This window comes from Diceros bicornis, chromosome 15 (genome assembly GCF_020826845.1).
Source record: "Diceros bicornis minor isolate mBicDic1 chromosome 15, mDicBic1.mat.cur, whole genome shotgun sequence".
In the NCBI taxonomy this organism is placed as follows: Eukaryota; Metazoa; Chordata; class Mammalia; order Perissodactyla; family Rhinocerotidae; genus Diceros; species Diceros bicornis.
In genome coordinates, this window is record NC_080754.1 from 39857898 (window position 1) to 39874926 (window position 17029).

The window sequence follows — 17029 nt, forward strand, 5'->3', positions numbered from 1 at the left end:
GTATGGAACCATAAAAGACCCTGAATAGCCAAAGCAATCTTGAGAAAGAAGAACAAAGCTGGAGGCTTTCAAACTTCCTGATTTCAAATTATATAACAAATCTATAGTAATCCAAAAGTATGGAATGGGCATAAAAACAGACACATAGATCAGTGGAACAGAAAAGAGAGCCCAGAAATAAACCCAGGCATATATGATCAATTAATTTATGACAAAGGAGCTAAGAATATACAACGGGAAAAGGATAGTCTCTTTAACAAATGGTACAGGGAAAACTGGACAGCCATATGCAAAAGAATGAAACTAGACCCCTATCTACACTATACACAAAAATCAAATCAAAATGGATTAAAGACTTAAATTTAAGACCTGAAACCATAAAAATCCTAAAAGAAAATATAGGGGGTAACCTCCTTGACATGGATCTGGGCAATGATTTTTTTGGATTTGACACCAAAAGCAAAGGCAACAAAAGCAAAAATAAACAAGTGGGACTACATCAAACGAAAAGATTCTGCACAGGAAAGGAAACCATCAACAAAATGAAAATGCAATCTAGCAAATGGGAAAAAATATTTGCAAATCATATATCTGATAAGGGGTTAATATCTAAAATATATAAAGAACTCACACAATTCAACAGCAGAAAACCAAATAATCCAATTTTAAAATGGGCAGAGGAACTGAACAGACATTTCTCCAAAGAAGATATACAAATGGCCAACAGGTACATGAAAAGGTGCTCAACATCATTAATCATCAGAGAAACGCAAATGAAAACCACGACAAGATTTACCTCACACCTGTTAGAATAGCTATCATCCAAAAGACAAGAGATAAGTGTTGGTGAGGATGTGGAGAAAAGGGAACCCTTGTGTCATTGGAAATGTAAATTGGTTGCAGCCATTATGGAAAACAGTATGGAGGTTCCTCAAAAAATTAAAAATAGAACTACCCCATTTCTATGTATATATGCAAAGAAAATGAAAACAGGATATCGAAGAGGTATCTGCACTCCCATGTTCACTGCAGCATTATTTTCAATAGCTAAGATATGGAAACCTAAGTGTTCGTCAATGATGAATGGATAAAATGTGATACAGATATACATGGAATATTATTCAGCTGTGAGAAAGCAGGAAATCTTGCCATTTACAATAACATGGATAGATCTTGAGGGCATTATGCTAAATGAAATAAGCCAGACAGAGAAAGACAAATACTGCATGGTATCACTTATATGTGGAATCTAAAAAAGAGTCAAACTCATAGAAACAGAGTAGAAAACTGGTTTCCAGGGGCTGGGGGGTGGGGGGAATAGAGAGGTTGGTAAAAGGGTACAAACTTTCAGCTATAAGATGAATATAGTCTGAGGATCTAATATGTAACATGGTGACTACAGTTGACGACACTGTATTGTATACCTGAAATTGAAAGTAGTACAATCTGAGAGTAGATTGTAAATGTTCTCACCCTTCCCCACCAAAAAAAGGTAAATATGTGAGGTGATGAGGGATGTGTTAATTAACTAGAGGGGAGGAATCCTTTCACAATGTATACATATATCAAATCATCACAATGTACACTTTAAATATCTTACAATTTCATATGTCAATTATATCTCGATAAATCTGAAAAGGAATTTTAAAATTAAAAAAAAAAAATTCCAGCAATATTTAACAGCTATATCACCTAACCAAACGGGGTCTTTGCGGTTAATGTCTTCCTTTTTTAAACATTTTTTGTGGTCCAAGGAGCACTCCCTTAAAGTTTGTTTTGTTTTCTGATTATCACTATACCATTAAAAAAAAAAAATCAACCTCGCTTTTCCTGCAAAGTGGGTATATGCGATGGAAATACACTGCCATATTTTACTCCTAGGTTAGGGACTCTCTGGCCTTTGGGTTGATTTCATTCATTCAGGTTTCACGGAGCGAGAACTCTGTACTCCTCTGGTTCCTATTCATTGCTGCAAAGAAGGTTGCAACTGGTCTCTTGCCTTTTAAAACCCGAAACCAGCCATTCCCTTAAGTCCTGACCATGGTAAAACTAGCACCTTTAGCCCTCCCTCTTGCAGGTTCTGTCTTTAAGAGGCCCGCTTGTTACAATCCGTTGGGAATATGATCATGACCTTCTACACATTCATCTCTGCCTAAGATTATCCTTAGTAATGCAGGAGGCCAAGTTGCCTAACCTGGTTCTTCTTCAGGAGTGTTCTTGTCCAGTTTTGACCCTTTGCTCTTCATATATAATAACCAGCCTGTGAATTTCATGAACGCTGTTGGGATTTTAATCAGAATATCTACATATCAATTTGAGAAGTGATATCTTTACAATATTCAGCCTTCCTATCCATGAACATGGTATACTGCTCTACTTGTTTAGTTCTTTCATGTCTTGCAATCAAGTTTCTATAATTCTTCATGAAAAACCAGCATGTATTTTGTTTGACTTACTACATTTTTTATTGTTATAGTAAATATATCTTTTTTAAAATCATGTTTTCTAAGTTTGTGGCTGTCATACAGAAACAATTGACTTCTGTATATTTATAGTGTATTCAATAACCTTGCTAAGCTCTATTATTAATTCTAAAACTTTTTTTGTTTGGAGGAAGATTGGCCCTGCACTAACATCTGCTGCCAATCTTCCTCTTTTTTTTTTTCTTTTTTCTCCCCAAAGCCCCAGTACATAGTTGTGTTTCATAGTTGTAGAGTTGTGGCTCTTCTATATGGGACGCCACCTCAGCATGGCTTGATGTGCGGTGAGTAGGTCTGTGCCCAGGATCCAAACCGGCAAACCCCGGGCCACTGAAGCGGAACGCACGAACTTAACCACTACGCCACCAGGCTGGCCCCTAATTCTAAAACTTTATCAAAAATTGTTTTAGATATCTCTACATAAACAATCACATCATCTATCTGTTGACAACAACATTTTTTCTTTTCTAATCCTTATACTTTTAATTTTTCTTTTTGACTACATTAGTATCTCCAAGTGCAATACTGAATAGGACTAGTGATACCAGGCATCTCTCTTCTTGTTCCTGACCCTAAAAGGAAGGCTTTTAACAGTTTACCGTTGAGTATGATTTTGCTGTAGGTTTTTTTAAGATCATCTTTATCTGAACTAACTAAATTCCCAGTTTGCCATGAGGATTTATCACAAACAGATGTTGAGTTTTGTTAAATGTTGTTTCTGCATCTTTTGAGGTGATCATGTTTTATTTCCTTTAATCTTTAATGTGATTAATTTATTAATTTTATAATGTTAATCCAAACTTGCTTTTCTTCGTCATAAAGTATTATCACTTCTACAATTACTGAATTGTTTGCTAACGATTTTGTTCAGTATTTCTGCATCTGTAATCATGAGTGTGAATGTCTTATAATTTTCCTTTTCTTATAAACTCCCTGTCTGACTTTATTAACAAAGTTAGGCTACCCTCATAATGTAAGTTGACAAGTGTTACCTCTTTTTCTCCAGATTTTATATACCACTGGAATTATCTGTTCACTCAGCCTGTAAAGCAATCTAAGCCTAGTGGTTTGGTTTGGTTTGGTGACGGGAATGTTTTAAAAATAACTAAACTTACTTAGTAGTTCTAAGGCTATTCAAGGTTTTCTCTTTCTTGAGTCATTTTGATTAGTCATTTGTATTTTTCTAAGAATTCTCCATTTCATCTAAATTTTCAAATGTACTGGTATAACGACAGTCATAGTTTCTTCTCTAACAGTGCAGCATTGTTAGTTTTTTTCATTTCTTATGTTTGTCTTCTCTTTTTTCCTTAATTAATTTCCCAGGTTTGTACCTGTGTTTATTATTTTTTCCTCTCTAATTTCTTCACTCTCTCCACTGCACTAATTAAGTGAGATGCTTAGTTCATTAATTTTAAGCTTTTCTCCTTTTTTTTTTGTGAGGAAGATCAGCTCTGAGCTAACATCCAGGCCAATCTTCCTCTTTTTGCTGAAGAAGACTGGCCCTGGGCTAACATCCGTGCCCATCTTCCTCTACTATATATATGTCAGGCTTACAGCGTGGCCCGACAAGCGGTGCATTGGTGCGCGCCGAGGATCCAAACCCAGGCCACCAGCAGCGGAGCGTGCGCACTTAACCGCTACGCCACGGGGGCGGCCCCCAAGCTTTTCTTCTATTGCAGTCATTTAATACTATAAATTTCCCTTTAAGTATCCCTTTAGTATTATCCTACAAGTTTTGATGTTATTATTTAGCTCTGAATATTTTGATGTGATTTTTTAATGACTTATGAATAGTTTGGAAGTGTTTTGAATTTCCAGAGATACAGAGGTTTTCTAGTTATCCTACTGTCATTAATTTTTCACTTTACCGCACTGTGGTCCAAAAAAAAAGAGTCTGTATGATACAAGTCCTGTGATATTTGTTTAAACTTGCTTTATGGCTTACTGTGTAGTCCATTTTCATAAATGTTCCCTGTCTGCTTAAAAATGTTTCTCTTTCAATTGTTATGTGTAATCTTCTATTGTGTACATTAGATCAAGTTTTATTAATTGATATTCAAATCTCTTATATTGAAACAAGTATTTTGCTTGATCTATCAAATTACTGAGAGGTATATAAAATCTCTCAGTATGTTAATGCATTTGGCAATTTCTCCTTGTGGTTCTGTAATTTTTGCCTTAGACATTTTAAGACTATGTTGTTAAGTGCATAGAAGTTTAGAATTTTTGTATCTTCTTGGTAAATACAACCTTTTATCATTATATATAATAACTGTCTTTACCACCAAGCTTTTGGTCTTAAAGTCTATTTTGCCTGCTATATGCTACACTGATTTTCTTTTGGTTAGTATCTGTTGGTTGTATCTTTCTTAACCATTTGTTTACTTTCAATCTTTCTTTATTTAGATGTCTCACTGATAAACAACAGAGATGAATTTTAGGTTATTTTGTCTAACACTTTTTATCTTTACCTAGATAGTTAAATCCATATGCAATTTTTATGACTGCTGATTAGATTTAGATTTGTTGTCACTAAATTATTTTATACTACGTCTTGTTTTTTCTCTTCTCCACATCCCTCCTCCTGCTCCTGTCTGCCTTCTTTTGGAATCAGGGTTTTTTTTTTTTTCTTTTATTCATTCAATTCCCCACTCATCCTTACTAGTTTTAAAGTTTAAATCTCTTGTGTGTACTTTTAGTTGTTATCTTAGCTATTCTAACAAGCATTCTTAACAAAGTCTAAAGTAAATCAATATTTTTATCCTCTTCCAGGACAAACAAGGACTTCACAACACTAATGCCAATCATTCTATCTCTACTTAAAATTCATGGTTAACCAGTATTTCATCTAGCTGGTCTTTATAAGAACTCAAAAACCTAAGAATTAGACATAATGGTTTGAAAATGTCAATGACTGTTTCTCCCCAGTCTTCTTATGGCCTCGTGGGTCTACCTGGATTTCGTTTTCACCTTTTCTGGGTCGACCTGTTTTGTACTACAGTTAAGCCCTCAACTCTTAACACTTCACATGGACTACTAGTTCCCTTAGTTGAATGCATGCTAACTCTAAAATGATCTATAGAAATTAGTTGCTTTAATCATATTTTATGCTATTTAATATTATTACATAGAGCATTAAGAATCTCTGTTTTTGTCCTGAGATTTTTAATGCACTTCTTTTTTTTGCTGTTATTAGTGGTCCATTAACCGGGGCCATTTTTTGTCGTTGTTATTAGTGGTCCATTAACTGGGCCTTGGAAGTTTTCCCCCTCCAAATCTGACTATTTCCCCCAAGACAATTATTGTAATACGAAATCCTTTATTTTCAATAATTAAACCTAATTACAATTTTCATAAATACATCAATTTATTCATCAAATATTTATCAAACACCAAGTACTATAAAGTACAAAAACAAACCAAACATATTTTCTATCCTTAAGAGATTCCAGTCTAATTTGAGAAAAATATACGAAAACAGGAAATGACCATATAATATGATAAATATGACAAGAGAGTATAAAGGAAATATATCTAATGAGGGAAGAGAAGGCAAACAAGACTTTGTGAGGAAATAACATTCTTATGCTATTTGAAGATTTATGATGTCTTTATCCATTCCTAGACACTTAGCAAAAACGATGATGCTCCCACAAGATATCATGAGATAGCCTTTTAGCTTAGATGAATTCTGCCTTCAAGACCTGCTCTGCAACCTTTTGTTATACATTAAAAACATTTCAGTTTGGGCAATTAAATAAACATTTTTAGGAATTAGCTAAGGTGCCTAAGGACAGAACTAGGTCAAGAGAAGTCAAAAGTTTCCCCAAACTTATCCATCCTTAATGCTTGATGAAATGCACCATTTGTATAAAAGCTCATGTCTTAGAAACTTTTACCAAGCACAATGTACTCTGTCAAAGATTAGCAGACACACTGAGGCAGAGTCTCAAGTCTGGACCTTGGTTTACTTTTGAAACAACTAAGAGTCTGGGAAAAAGAATCCCTGAGGCCTCTTCCTACTGTAATACTATGATAAGAGTATGCCAGAGTATTAACATAAATGGATGACTGATAATAAGACAATTCAACTGGATACTCACTTGGACACATTGCCCACTACTATTGTTTTCTTTACAAAAAGTCGTGAAGTCTCATCTCCTGTGAGATCAGCATTCCGCTGCTCTGTTTTATGGGAGCCAGTAACACTAGAAGTGTCCTGAAAGAAATCATAATCAATTTTCATTTTCAATTTGGACAATTTTTCAATAGGCAGAAACCACAAAATCATACATGGTATAAATGGAATAACTCAGAATTTTTTTGTGTGTGTGTGAGGAAGATTAGCCCTGAGCTAACATCCACTGCCGATCCTCCTCTTTTTGCTGAGGAAGATTAGCCCTGAGCTAACATTCGTGCCCATCTTCCTCTACTTTATATGGGACGCCACCACAAGCATGGCTTGACAAGCGGTGTGTTGGTGCACGCCCGGGATCCGAACCTGCAAGGCCAGGGCTGCCGAAGCGGAGCGCGCACACTTAACCGCTTGTGCCACCGGGCTGGCCCCCCCAAGAATTTTTTATTATTACAAAATCCTCTGGCTTTGTGGCATCTCTCAGAGCATGAAAGAATACTTTTACTCTAATTTTTGCATTAGTTTATATAAAATTTGTACACTATAATTCCATGTGTATGTTTTTAATACTCATACACGTCTGCTTTGTATTTACTATCACAATGGTTACCTCTGAGAAACGGGAAGGGGGAAAGGGGTCAATGGAATTTACTGTCTTTTTAACCTTCTGTACTACTAAAAAATTTTCAGTGAGAAGTAATATAAACACAATGGTTAACTAACAGTTTGACCATGGAGACAGACTGCCTGGGATTAAATCCTGACTTTTCCATTTACTAAATGCGTAACCTTGGGTTATTACTTAACTTCCCTGTCTCAGTTTTCTCATCTGTAAAACAAGGATGATAACAGTACCTATCTCACATGATTGTTTTGTACAGTTCTTAGAAAAGTGCCTGGTACACAGTAAATACTAAATATTTATTACATAAACATGAGCATGTATATTATATAAAAGACGGTAAGTTTTTAAATCCTATGACCAGTATCACCTAAATTTTTTTAATTAGAAAAAGAAAAACATGCAGTATTTGCCCAGAAATAATACTGGAAAGAGTCAACTAAACCCAAACATTAAGAATTCTGATTTTTGGGTGGTGGCATTATGAATGACTTTCCTAATGTTTTTTTAACTTTTCTGTATTTTACAATTTTCAACAATGAACACATATGAATTTATAATCAGAAAAAATTTTTAAATTTATTTTTATCAAAAATAAATCAAATCCTTGATGTCTGAGTATGTGGAAAGCATCCTGGAAATTTACTCTACCACAGAACACCTGACTGAGAAAAGCCATTGGTCACATCCAATAAGGATTCTACAGGCCAAATATTACACCAAGAAGTTCCGAACAGCTTGAGACGGGAACTCAAATGACAAACTGGCAGGTTCAAAGAGCAATAAATGGTTTTCAATTCTATTTATTACTTGTCGCATTTCCTCCAGTTATTAAAGCATCCAGAATATAAAACTTCACAGAGAAACTGCTGAAGAGCTATTGCTCTTGAGAGAACAAACATGATAGAGTAGAAGGACCTTGGGCAAGGTCACAGCACTGCCAACTCCTGAAGGTTTCTTTCCTATCTACACGAATAGCATCCAGGAATTGTGCCATGCACAGGAGCACTGAATTCTAAAATCAGAAAGACTTAAGTTTAATTCTCAATTCTGATATTTTTGTACAAATATAACTTTAACCTCATTGAGTTTCCCCATCTCTAAAAGAGAAATAATTAACTTAAATGAAATAATATGTGCATACTTAATAAATACTAGTTCCCTTTTCCTTTGGCTCCCTCCCACTCATCCAACTATACCCTTCCAGTATTTCGGCTTGGTCTCTGCTCCATGTTGTTTGAGAGTCTTTCCTCTATATCCATATTGCTGTTATTGTCTTTGTCAGATAAGAAGTCATTGTGCTGAGATAAAGAATCACTTTCTGAATGATTGGCTGATGGTGTTTCTGATCTCTGATTGGCAGGAGATGATGACCTTGATGGTGATTCCAAAAATTTCTTGATAGCAGGATGATTAAAAACCATTGTATCACATGTCTTTGATCCCTGCAAAAATGAAAGCAAGCAAAACAAACTTTTAACCAAATCACCAAAAGTAGGCAAAATTTTGATCTTTCCAAAACCCTCATCTATTTCGGGATCATGTTTAAAATCCTTCAAAATTTCCCCACACCCAGAAAATAAAGTCCAAACTCCTTTAAATGGTCTGACCAATAAAACAAAAACTAGAGAGTGATAAATGATTATGCAAAGATCCTAACACTAAAAGCTAAAAATGCAAGGTCCTCTGAAGGTAAATGAAAAATAAAGATAAATATATAGTAACATATAGAAAATAAGATTTGACTTGTAAAAAAATAAGTCTCACATTCCTTTACACAAACACATCAACTGCTCTAAATAAAACATTCCTGTAAGAAAATATAAAGATAAAAAAAAGTATATGTAAAATAGCTCCAACATAAAAGTAAAATATAGTAAAGAATGTTTTAAAATGATTAATACTGATGTATAAAGTTTGCCCTCAGTCCAGTACTGAAGCCTAGGGCATTTCTCTGTATCTTGTTACTTGCATACAAAATACAGTGTGTTCTTCTCACATGATACACTGTAGTTACGTTCCTAGGAAGCCCAGCTTTTAAAAATTTTACTATTAAAATAATTGTTTTAGTGAGGAAAAAGGAGCCAGAGACTAGTGTTTCAGAGTCAAAGCAAAAAGTTGATAAATTTCAATAAAGGTTTCTTTTAAAGCTATAAATTATTCTGTTCCAGCAAACTAAAAATAATTAAATGACAGATCATAATAGACAAAAAGATACCTAAATATCCTTGAATAAATCCTAAATCAGAATATAACACGATAAAAATGAGTGCATTTCTAGACCATCAAATAGCACAGTTCAGAACTGCTAAGGAGTGTTAATAAAAAAAGAGGCAATAAAATATTAAATGAATAAACAGCTCTTCAGAGTAGCTACAGTCCTACATCATGCAGCTGCTAGCTCGTGATGTCCATCTTGTTGAATCCAATAGCAAGCCATAAAACTGATACCAGAATCTGCCCTGGGTTAAATAGTGTCTCCCAAAAATTCATATCCACCTGGAACCTGTGAATGTGACTTTACTTGGAAATGGGGTCTTTGCAGATGTAATCAAGTTAAGATGAAGTCATACTGGATGAGAGTGGGCCCTAATCCAACGTTAGTGTTCTTATAAGAGGGAAACTTGGATACAGAAAAAAACAGAGACGACATGGAGAGAAAACATCCATGTGAAGATAGAGACAGAAACAGCAGCAATGCAGCTACAAACCAAGGACTGCCAAGGATTGCCAGCAACCACCAGAAGCTAAGAGAAGGCAAGGAAGGATTCTTCCCTAGAGCCTTCAGGGGGAGCACGACCCAGCCAACACCTTGATTTTGGACTGCTAGCCTCCAGAATCATGACATAATAAATTCCTGTTGTTTTAAGCCACCAAGCTTGTGGTTGTTATCGTAGCTCTAGAAAAGTAGTTCAGACTCTAATATGTATTATGGGAACTCCTGCAGTAGAAGAAACATCTGTCTACCATCTAAAATTAAACTCAAATAATGCTCCAGTTTCTCTAAGGCACTATCAGGAGTATCACCAATACCAGGTACAATAAAGCTCCACGGGATGACGTGAAAGCCATGACAAGTACCTGTTATTTGTAAAAAGCATGGAAAATGATACAAAGCAGTATCCCATCATACCCCCCACCAAGCCCTTCCACCATTCTCACTGAGCCAGTACTGTATAAGACCGAAATTATCTAATTCTAATAGAAAAAACTTAAGGAAAAGAAATTTAAAAAAGAAAAAACAATCAAAAGTTATGCTGAAATTATCAAAACGCCAAACATGAAGAAATACTCCTGTTTCAGCAGTTCAATCCTATTCCCATCCTAGTGGTAATCACATTAACCAACTGATTAAACTTAATATCACCAACAGTAGCACAACCTGATATTACATGTCTCCTGATGTGATACATGAGGTATACAGCACCACCTACGAAGTATCATTGTCCAAAAGATTTAACATTAACCAAATCTTTAGACCTGACTACCAGTTTACAGAAAAATAAAGGGAATGAAGGAATAACCCAAGGAAAAACATAAATCCAAAACATGGGACATTCTACAGGATAAATAACCCGGTCTCTTCAAAAAAGTCAGTATCACGGAGGAAAAAAGTTGGGAGAACCATTCCAGATAAAACAAGACTAGAGAAACAAAACAGCCAAATGTAACCCATGAATCTTGATTGCATCCCGGTTCAAAAAAAAACAGGTTTAAAAGGTATTTTGGGAGCAACTGGGAAAATATGAATATGGACTGGTTATCATATAATATTACACATCATTCTCCTAGGTATTGTGACTACATAGAAGATTGTCCTTTAGGAAATATGTGATTAAAGTGTTTAGGGGTGAAGTGTCATGATGCCTGGAACTTATTTTGAAATGTTTTAGAGAAAAATAAGATAGATAAACCAAAGATGGTAAAACCTTATAATTGCTGAAACTAATGATGATGCATAAACAGGTGCTTATTTCAACTTTTATGTAGATTGAAATCTTTCATAAAAAGTAGGGGGAAAAAATCAGGGCTTCTTATAAATAGGGTAAATCTACCGAAACCAAAAATTGCCGTGAATTCATTAGCAGTAAAAGATCAGAGGAAAATCAATCGATCTATGACTTACTCCATAGACAACCATCATCAAATGAAGAGGAATAAGATAAGTTAGAATAGGGTCTCAGTCATCTTTGTATCTGCAAAGCCCAGCAACAGTGCTAACAATTAGTAGGAGAAGGATTAAGTAAAAAGGAAAATATATTACCTAAGATTACTGAGTGTAGAGAGGTATGATTAAGGGATTATGGTTGAACACAATAAGTTTAGGTATATTCCCAGGAAAGTAGGCTAGGTTTCTTGAATTCTAAAGGTCAATATGAGAAATGTTTCAAAGGCAGGGATTCCACATCAACACTAATTTCCCCTTCACACAACAAATATGGGTGGCCAGAAATTACTGTATATGAGGGAAACTTACCTCAGAAACTTTTAGAAGTCCTGCAGAAGCATAGTAGTTTGCGACAATGCAGGCACGAAGTTTATCCATCATCCTTCTTGCCTCAATCAGTCGCTAAAAACAAGTATCAACTCATTACTTTAAAAAATAGAAATGACAGAAGAGATATACCAACAACTCATAAAATAAGAAATGCAAATGACCAAAAAAAGTTCAACTTGTCTAATAATCAAAGACAGACAAATAAAAATGACCATTTTCCACCTATCAGACTGGCAAAACACTTACAAGAATGACAAAAACCAATGTCTGCAAGAGTATACGGACATATTAATATGTATATTTATGTGTCTATGTGCATATTTGTTAAGAAAGATCCACAAAGATATTGAGCACAAGAGCAAAGAGGAATTATCTTCTGGAATGGAATCCCAGATAATTTTTTTTATTTATCGTTTTCTGCAATTTCATTTAAACAAACAAAAAGCATATGTCTTTTTTCCAAAAATGAGACAGCTCTTTTCAAAAGATGAACAAAAGGGAAAAACAAACCATGATTCTATCTCAATAGATTTCTTCAATTCATCACAGATAGATTTTTTTCAATAGCTTTGTTTTTTTTTTTAATTTATCATCATTGGGCCGGCCCCGTGGCTTAGCGGTTAAGTGTGCGTGCTCCACTGCTGGCGGCCCGGGTTCGGATCCCGGGTACTCACCGAGGCACGGCTTCTCCGGCCATGCTGAGGCCGCGTCCCACATGCAGCAACTGGAAGGATGTGCAACTATGACATGCAACTATCTACTGGGGCTTTGGGGGAAAAAAAAAATTAAATTAAATTAAAAAATTAATTTATCATCATTATACCTGGTCAATGACTTCAATTTCATGTTCCTTATTCTTCATTTCCAGGGCAAATTGTTCCTTGATAATAGTCTCAATCTTCTGCACAGCAGCATCTCGAGCTGCATAAAAAACATAAAATAATTCAAGGCTTAATTAAGCAGCAGCTGTCTTGATTTAAGTCAGCAAGCAACAAAAGAAACCCAGGAAACAGTAACTCTGAAGTGGAGAAACCTAGAGGCCCTCACTTTAACCACAATGATGAAAAGTTAACATCACTAATATTGGGGCAAACTGACCTCATGTATTCTGTGATATGATGCACTGAGAAGACGACATCCCTCTGTGGCATTCCTGCCAAAAATGCTGAATCTAACCATGGGGAACATCAGACAAACCTAAATCGAAAGACATTCTACAAAATAACTGGCTTATACTTTTCAAATATTAAAGTCAAGAAAGACAAAGAAAGGTTGAGGAAATTAAAAGAGATTAAAGAAATATGACAACTAAACGCACTGTGTGATCCTGGATTAGATCCTGGAGAGGGGAAAATAGTTATAAAACACAATACTAGGACAACTGGTAAAACTTGAATATGGACTGCAGATTAAATAACGCATAAATGTTAACACTTCCTGGTTTTGATATGTGGTTACATAAGAGAATGTCCTTAAGAAATACACAGAGGTGTTTACAGGTGTCCAATTTATTTTCCGATGATTTAGAAAGAATGATATGCACATATAAGTACACACACACACATGCATTTGTGTATGTTGTGTGGGTGTGTGTTTTGGGGTGGGGAAGAAGAATGATAAACTAAATGAGGCAAAATGTAAACAACTGGTGAATTAATCTGGATAAAAGACATATGGGTACTCCTTGCAATTTTTCGGTTTGAAATTCTATCAAATAAAATTACCAAAAAAGAAATCAACTCGTGAAGGTTGTGAGAGAAATGTTTGGTGATCTTTGAAAAACCATACTCCCAAGGAAAAAGAAAGAGTTAGCTAGAGAGATAGGTAGTCGGTGACACTAGAGCAGTTCATAAAAAGGCAAAAGCTTCCTTCTGTAGAGAAGGATCTAGCAAGCAATTCAGCAGTATCTGATCACAACTAGCTGAAGGAATGAGCAAAGAAAGAATTCAAAAGGAAAGAAAATGCCTCTGAAGATGACAGAACTCAGATGATGACTACTCAAAGTAATATGCAACTCAAAGAGTTAAAAATATCAGAATATGAAATGTAGTCTGATACTAGAGAATAAAAAAAAAAAGAGCCAAATGACTGCTTGAAAAAAACTGGGATTTTGCAAAATGATCCTGTGTTTGTAATATGAAAAAATCACCACCCATGCTTTGGAGTATATGAAAAATTGCAGGAAAAAATTGGACCCTTTGATCACCATGTCATTTTCTTTCCATAAAATATGCCATTAGATTGGCAATTTAAAACTAGTAAATGGTATAAACATTCTGGTAGATATGTGTGCACAGAGGCAAATGACTGATTTTTCTCATATTTGAGGAAAAGAGTATTTTCTAGTAATACTGTACATATCCTTGTATATGTAAACCTTGTATAGAGAAACCAGCAGACACTCTTAGGGGAGGCTGAAAGTCAGAGACTGTGATCACTAAAGGCTATTTTATCATAAGCTCCTCAGAAAGAAACACTTCTAAATTATCTTTCATGGAATAAGTAAAAACAAAAACAACAACAAAAAACAAAACAACATAAGCAAAGGGAAGCATCCTACCAAATCTACTTTGAGGAAAGTTCTGAAAAATAAAAATATAGTTTGGGATTAAGTAGAATATGGACACCAAGAGGAAAAACAGCAAATTGTCACTCAGTAACAAAAACTGTCCCTGATTAGGCTGAGTATTTGGGAACTTATATTAGTTTAAACTGAAATGACTTTGTTTACTAAAACAACCAGTTTTCCCTATTCTTATTTTTATTAAAAAAAAAAAGTTATGTCATGTGATACATTTGAGTAATGGATTTTAGTTTCACGATACTTGCACATTTATTTGGCTTATTATTCAAACATTTCCTTGTGAATAAAATTACAACTGAATGGAGGGGAAAAGTTGCAGTGAAACGTTGTCATTATTTGGAATTGGATTTGATAATTTTCCATCCACAAAGACTTTTGGGAGGTACACATGACTTGATTCCACTTACAGAGACAGGAATTTTCTTCAACTCTTAAACTCTAGGGATCCTAATCTGTGAGGAACTGTAACACCTTATCTATGACTATGATGACTTCTTTACCCAGCTATACATATTAACTTATGTAAATTTATTATTTAAATAAACAGTAATACATTTCAGCAATAATGTGTTTTCAAAACTCAAATTTAGCAACTTTTTTTGAGATAGCTTAAAACATTCTGGGTAACTATAAACACACAGTTGATAATTTGCTCTTCAACTAATTACATTATCTTGGGTAAGTAATTTAATGCTTCTCAGCCTTAACCACTAGCAGCTAAGTGCAGGGGTTAAACTAGATTAATGTTTCCCAAATTTGCATCATTCATATATCACCTTCAAGATAACCTACGACATCTGAGAACTATGTGAAACATCTAATTAACACAATTAAATAATATTTTAAAATAATTTTAGCCTTATCCTAAGCAATAGTAGTCATGAAACTGCAAGTTTGATAAGACCAACATCTCTTCTATAGACATTAAAATAATATATATCTACTAAAATAAAAAACCTTAAACCATATACCACCTACAATCATCTCAAATGATACCACACTGTAGGACACATAAGACTTTAAGATTATATCTGACATACAATGATAGCTAAAACTTATAGCCTGTCTCATTATTGATACTTTAACTATCTACCTGATTGTGTCCTGTCTTTTATGCCACACATAGTGTATTACTATCAATAGAACACTTAGTTAATCCCTCTCACAAACCTCTTCAAATTATACACAACAACGGAAATGCATTTCATGTTAGTTCCTATAAATCAAATGGGGAGGCATATGTCAACAAAGAAATAATTTCCTAAGGCAGGTGAATTTCTACCTGAATTCTCAATTGCTTTATGCCGCTTATTTGGAAGGGCCACAGATACATCCTCATAATCAGGGTCGGTTTCTTTGATTGTTCGCTTGATTCCAGACATGATGACATTCGTTCTTCACTGTGAAGCAATAATAAATTAATTAATAACATTGCTTGATACTAGTACTTATAAATATACGTGTACACACATACAAAGGGAATAAATATTATATAACATTGATACTTATAAGTCTTGGATAAATTTGTACATATCCCTTTTAAAGCCAAAAGCATAACTAACTTCAAAAGTTTACTGAAAAAAAAATCATCATCATCTGTTACAAAGCATGAGTTTCCCTTTCAAGAGAAAATCCTTTAACAAGGCAACATATTGTTCAGACTTTTCAAAAGGAGCCAAGCTTTCAAAGAAGGGCCCTATAAGGAAAGGAAAGAAACTCGACTTGGATGAAAGCACAGTAAGCCCACACAGTATGTTGGAATGCACAATGCATCAAGCGCGTTACAAAATATAAGCAATTGAGTTAAGATCTCAATAAATAATTTATTACACAAATTTTCTCTCTGGTACTTATACAGGGCCTGCTACATAACAGGTACTCAATAAATGATCAGTAACAAATATTGTTACTGATCATTTATTATTACTCATAATAAACACAAACTGTACAGACATAGTAAACTAACAAGTTTGAAATATGGTAAATAAGTCTTAGAAAAGTCTTTGAATAAAACAATCCATAAATTTTCTAGATCTGCATTGTCCCAATATATTAGCCACTAGCCATGTGTGGCTATTTAAACTTAATTAAAATTAAATAAAATTTAAGATTCAGTTCCTTTTTTCCACATTTCAATTTTTCACATTTCAGAACTAGCCACATTTCAAGTGCTCAACAGCCATCAGTGGCTAGTAGCTACTATATTAGCACAGATACAGAACATTTAGATCATTGCAAAAAGTTCTCCTGGACTCTGCTCATCTTCCAAATTGTGTTTCATTAAGCACTTATTAATTTTTCACGAGTCAGTTTAGGAAACGCTGTCCAGACCAGCACTGTCCAAAAGAAATACAATGTGAGCCAGAAAATTTAAAATTTTCTAGCAGCCACATTAAAAAAAGAAAAAAGAAATGGGTGAAATTAATTTTAATAATATATTTTACTTAACCAATATACACAAAATATTATCATTCTAATAATGCAGTCCATATAAACAAATTAGCGATAAGATATTTTACATGCTTATTTTTGTACTAATTCTTTAAAACTAGTGTGTATTTCACACTTACACACATCTCAATTTGGACTAGCTACATTTCAAAGGCTCAATTACCACTTGTGGCTAGTGGCTCCCTTATTGGGCAGCAAGGGTCTACTGATAAACAGATAGATAAGAAAAAAGGTCCAGGGTGGTTAGGTAAGTTGCCCC

The 17029-nt window shown here is 34.6% G+C and overlaps 1 protein-coding gene across 8 annotated transcripts in view; it reads right to left on the reverse strand.

Annotated features, from left to right (window-relative positions):
* The window catches only part of YEATS2 (YEATS domain containing 2), a 99014-nt gene that overhangs the window by 66059 nt on the left and 15926 nt on the right, over positions 1-17029 (reverse strand). For all 8 annotated transcript variants that reach the window (XM_058556242.1, XM_058556241.1, XM_058556237.1 and 5 more), the window contains 5 exons: positions 15602-15719; positions 12559-12656; positions 11715-11807; positions 8437-8682; positions 6584-6699 (listed from right to left, as the gene is read on the reverse strand). In XM_058556242.1, the coding sequence (XP_058412225.1) occupies positions 6584-6699; positions 8437-8682; positions 11715-11807; positions 12559-12656; positions 15602-15701 (653 nt within the window). In that variant the 5' untranslated portion in view covers positions 15702-15719. The remainder of the gene's footprint in view (positions 1-6583; positions 6700-8436; positions 8683-11714; positions 11808-12558; positions 12657-15601; positions 15720-17029) is intronic.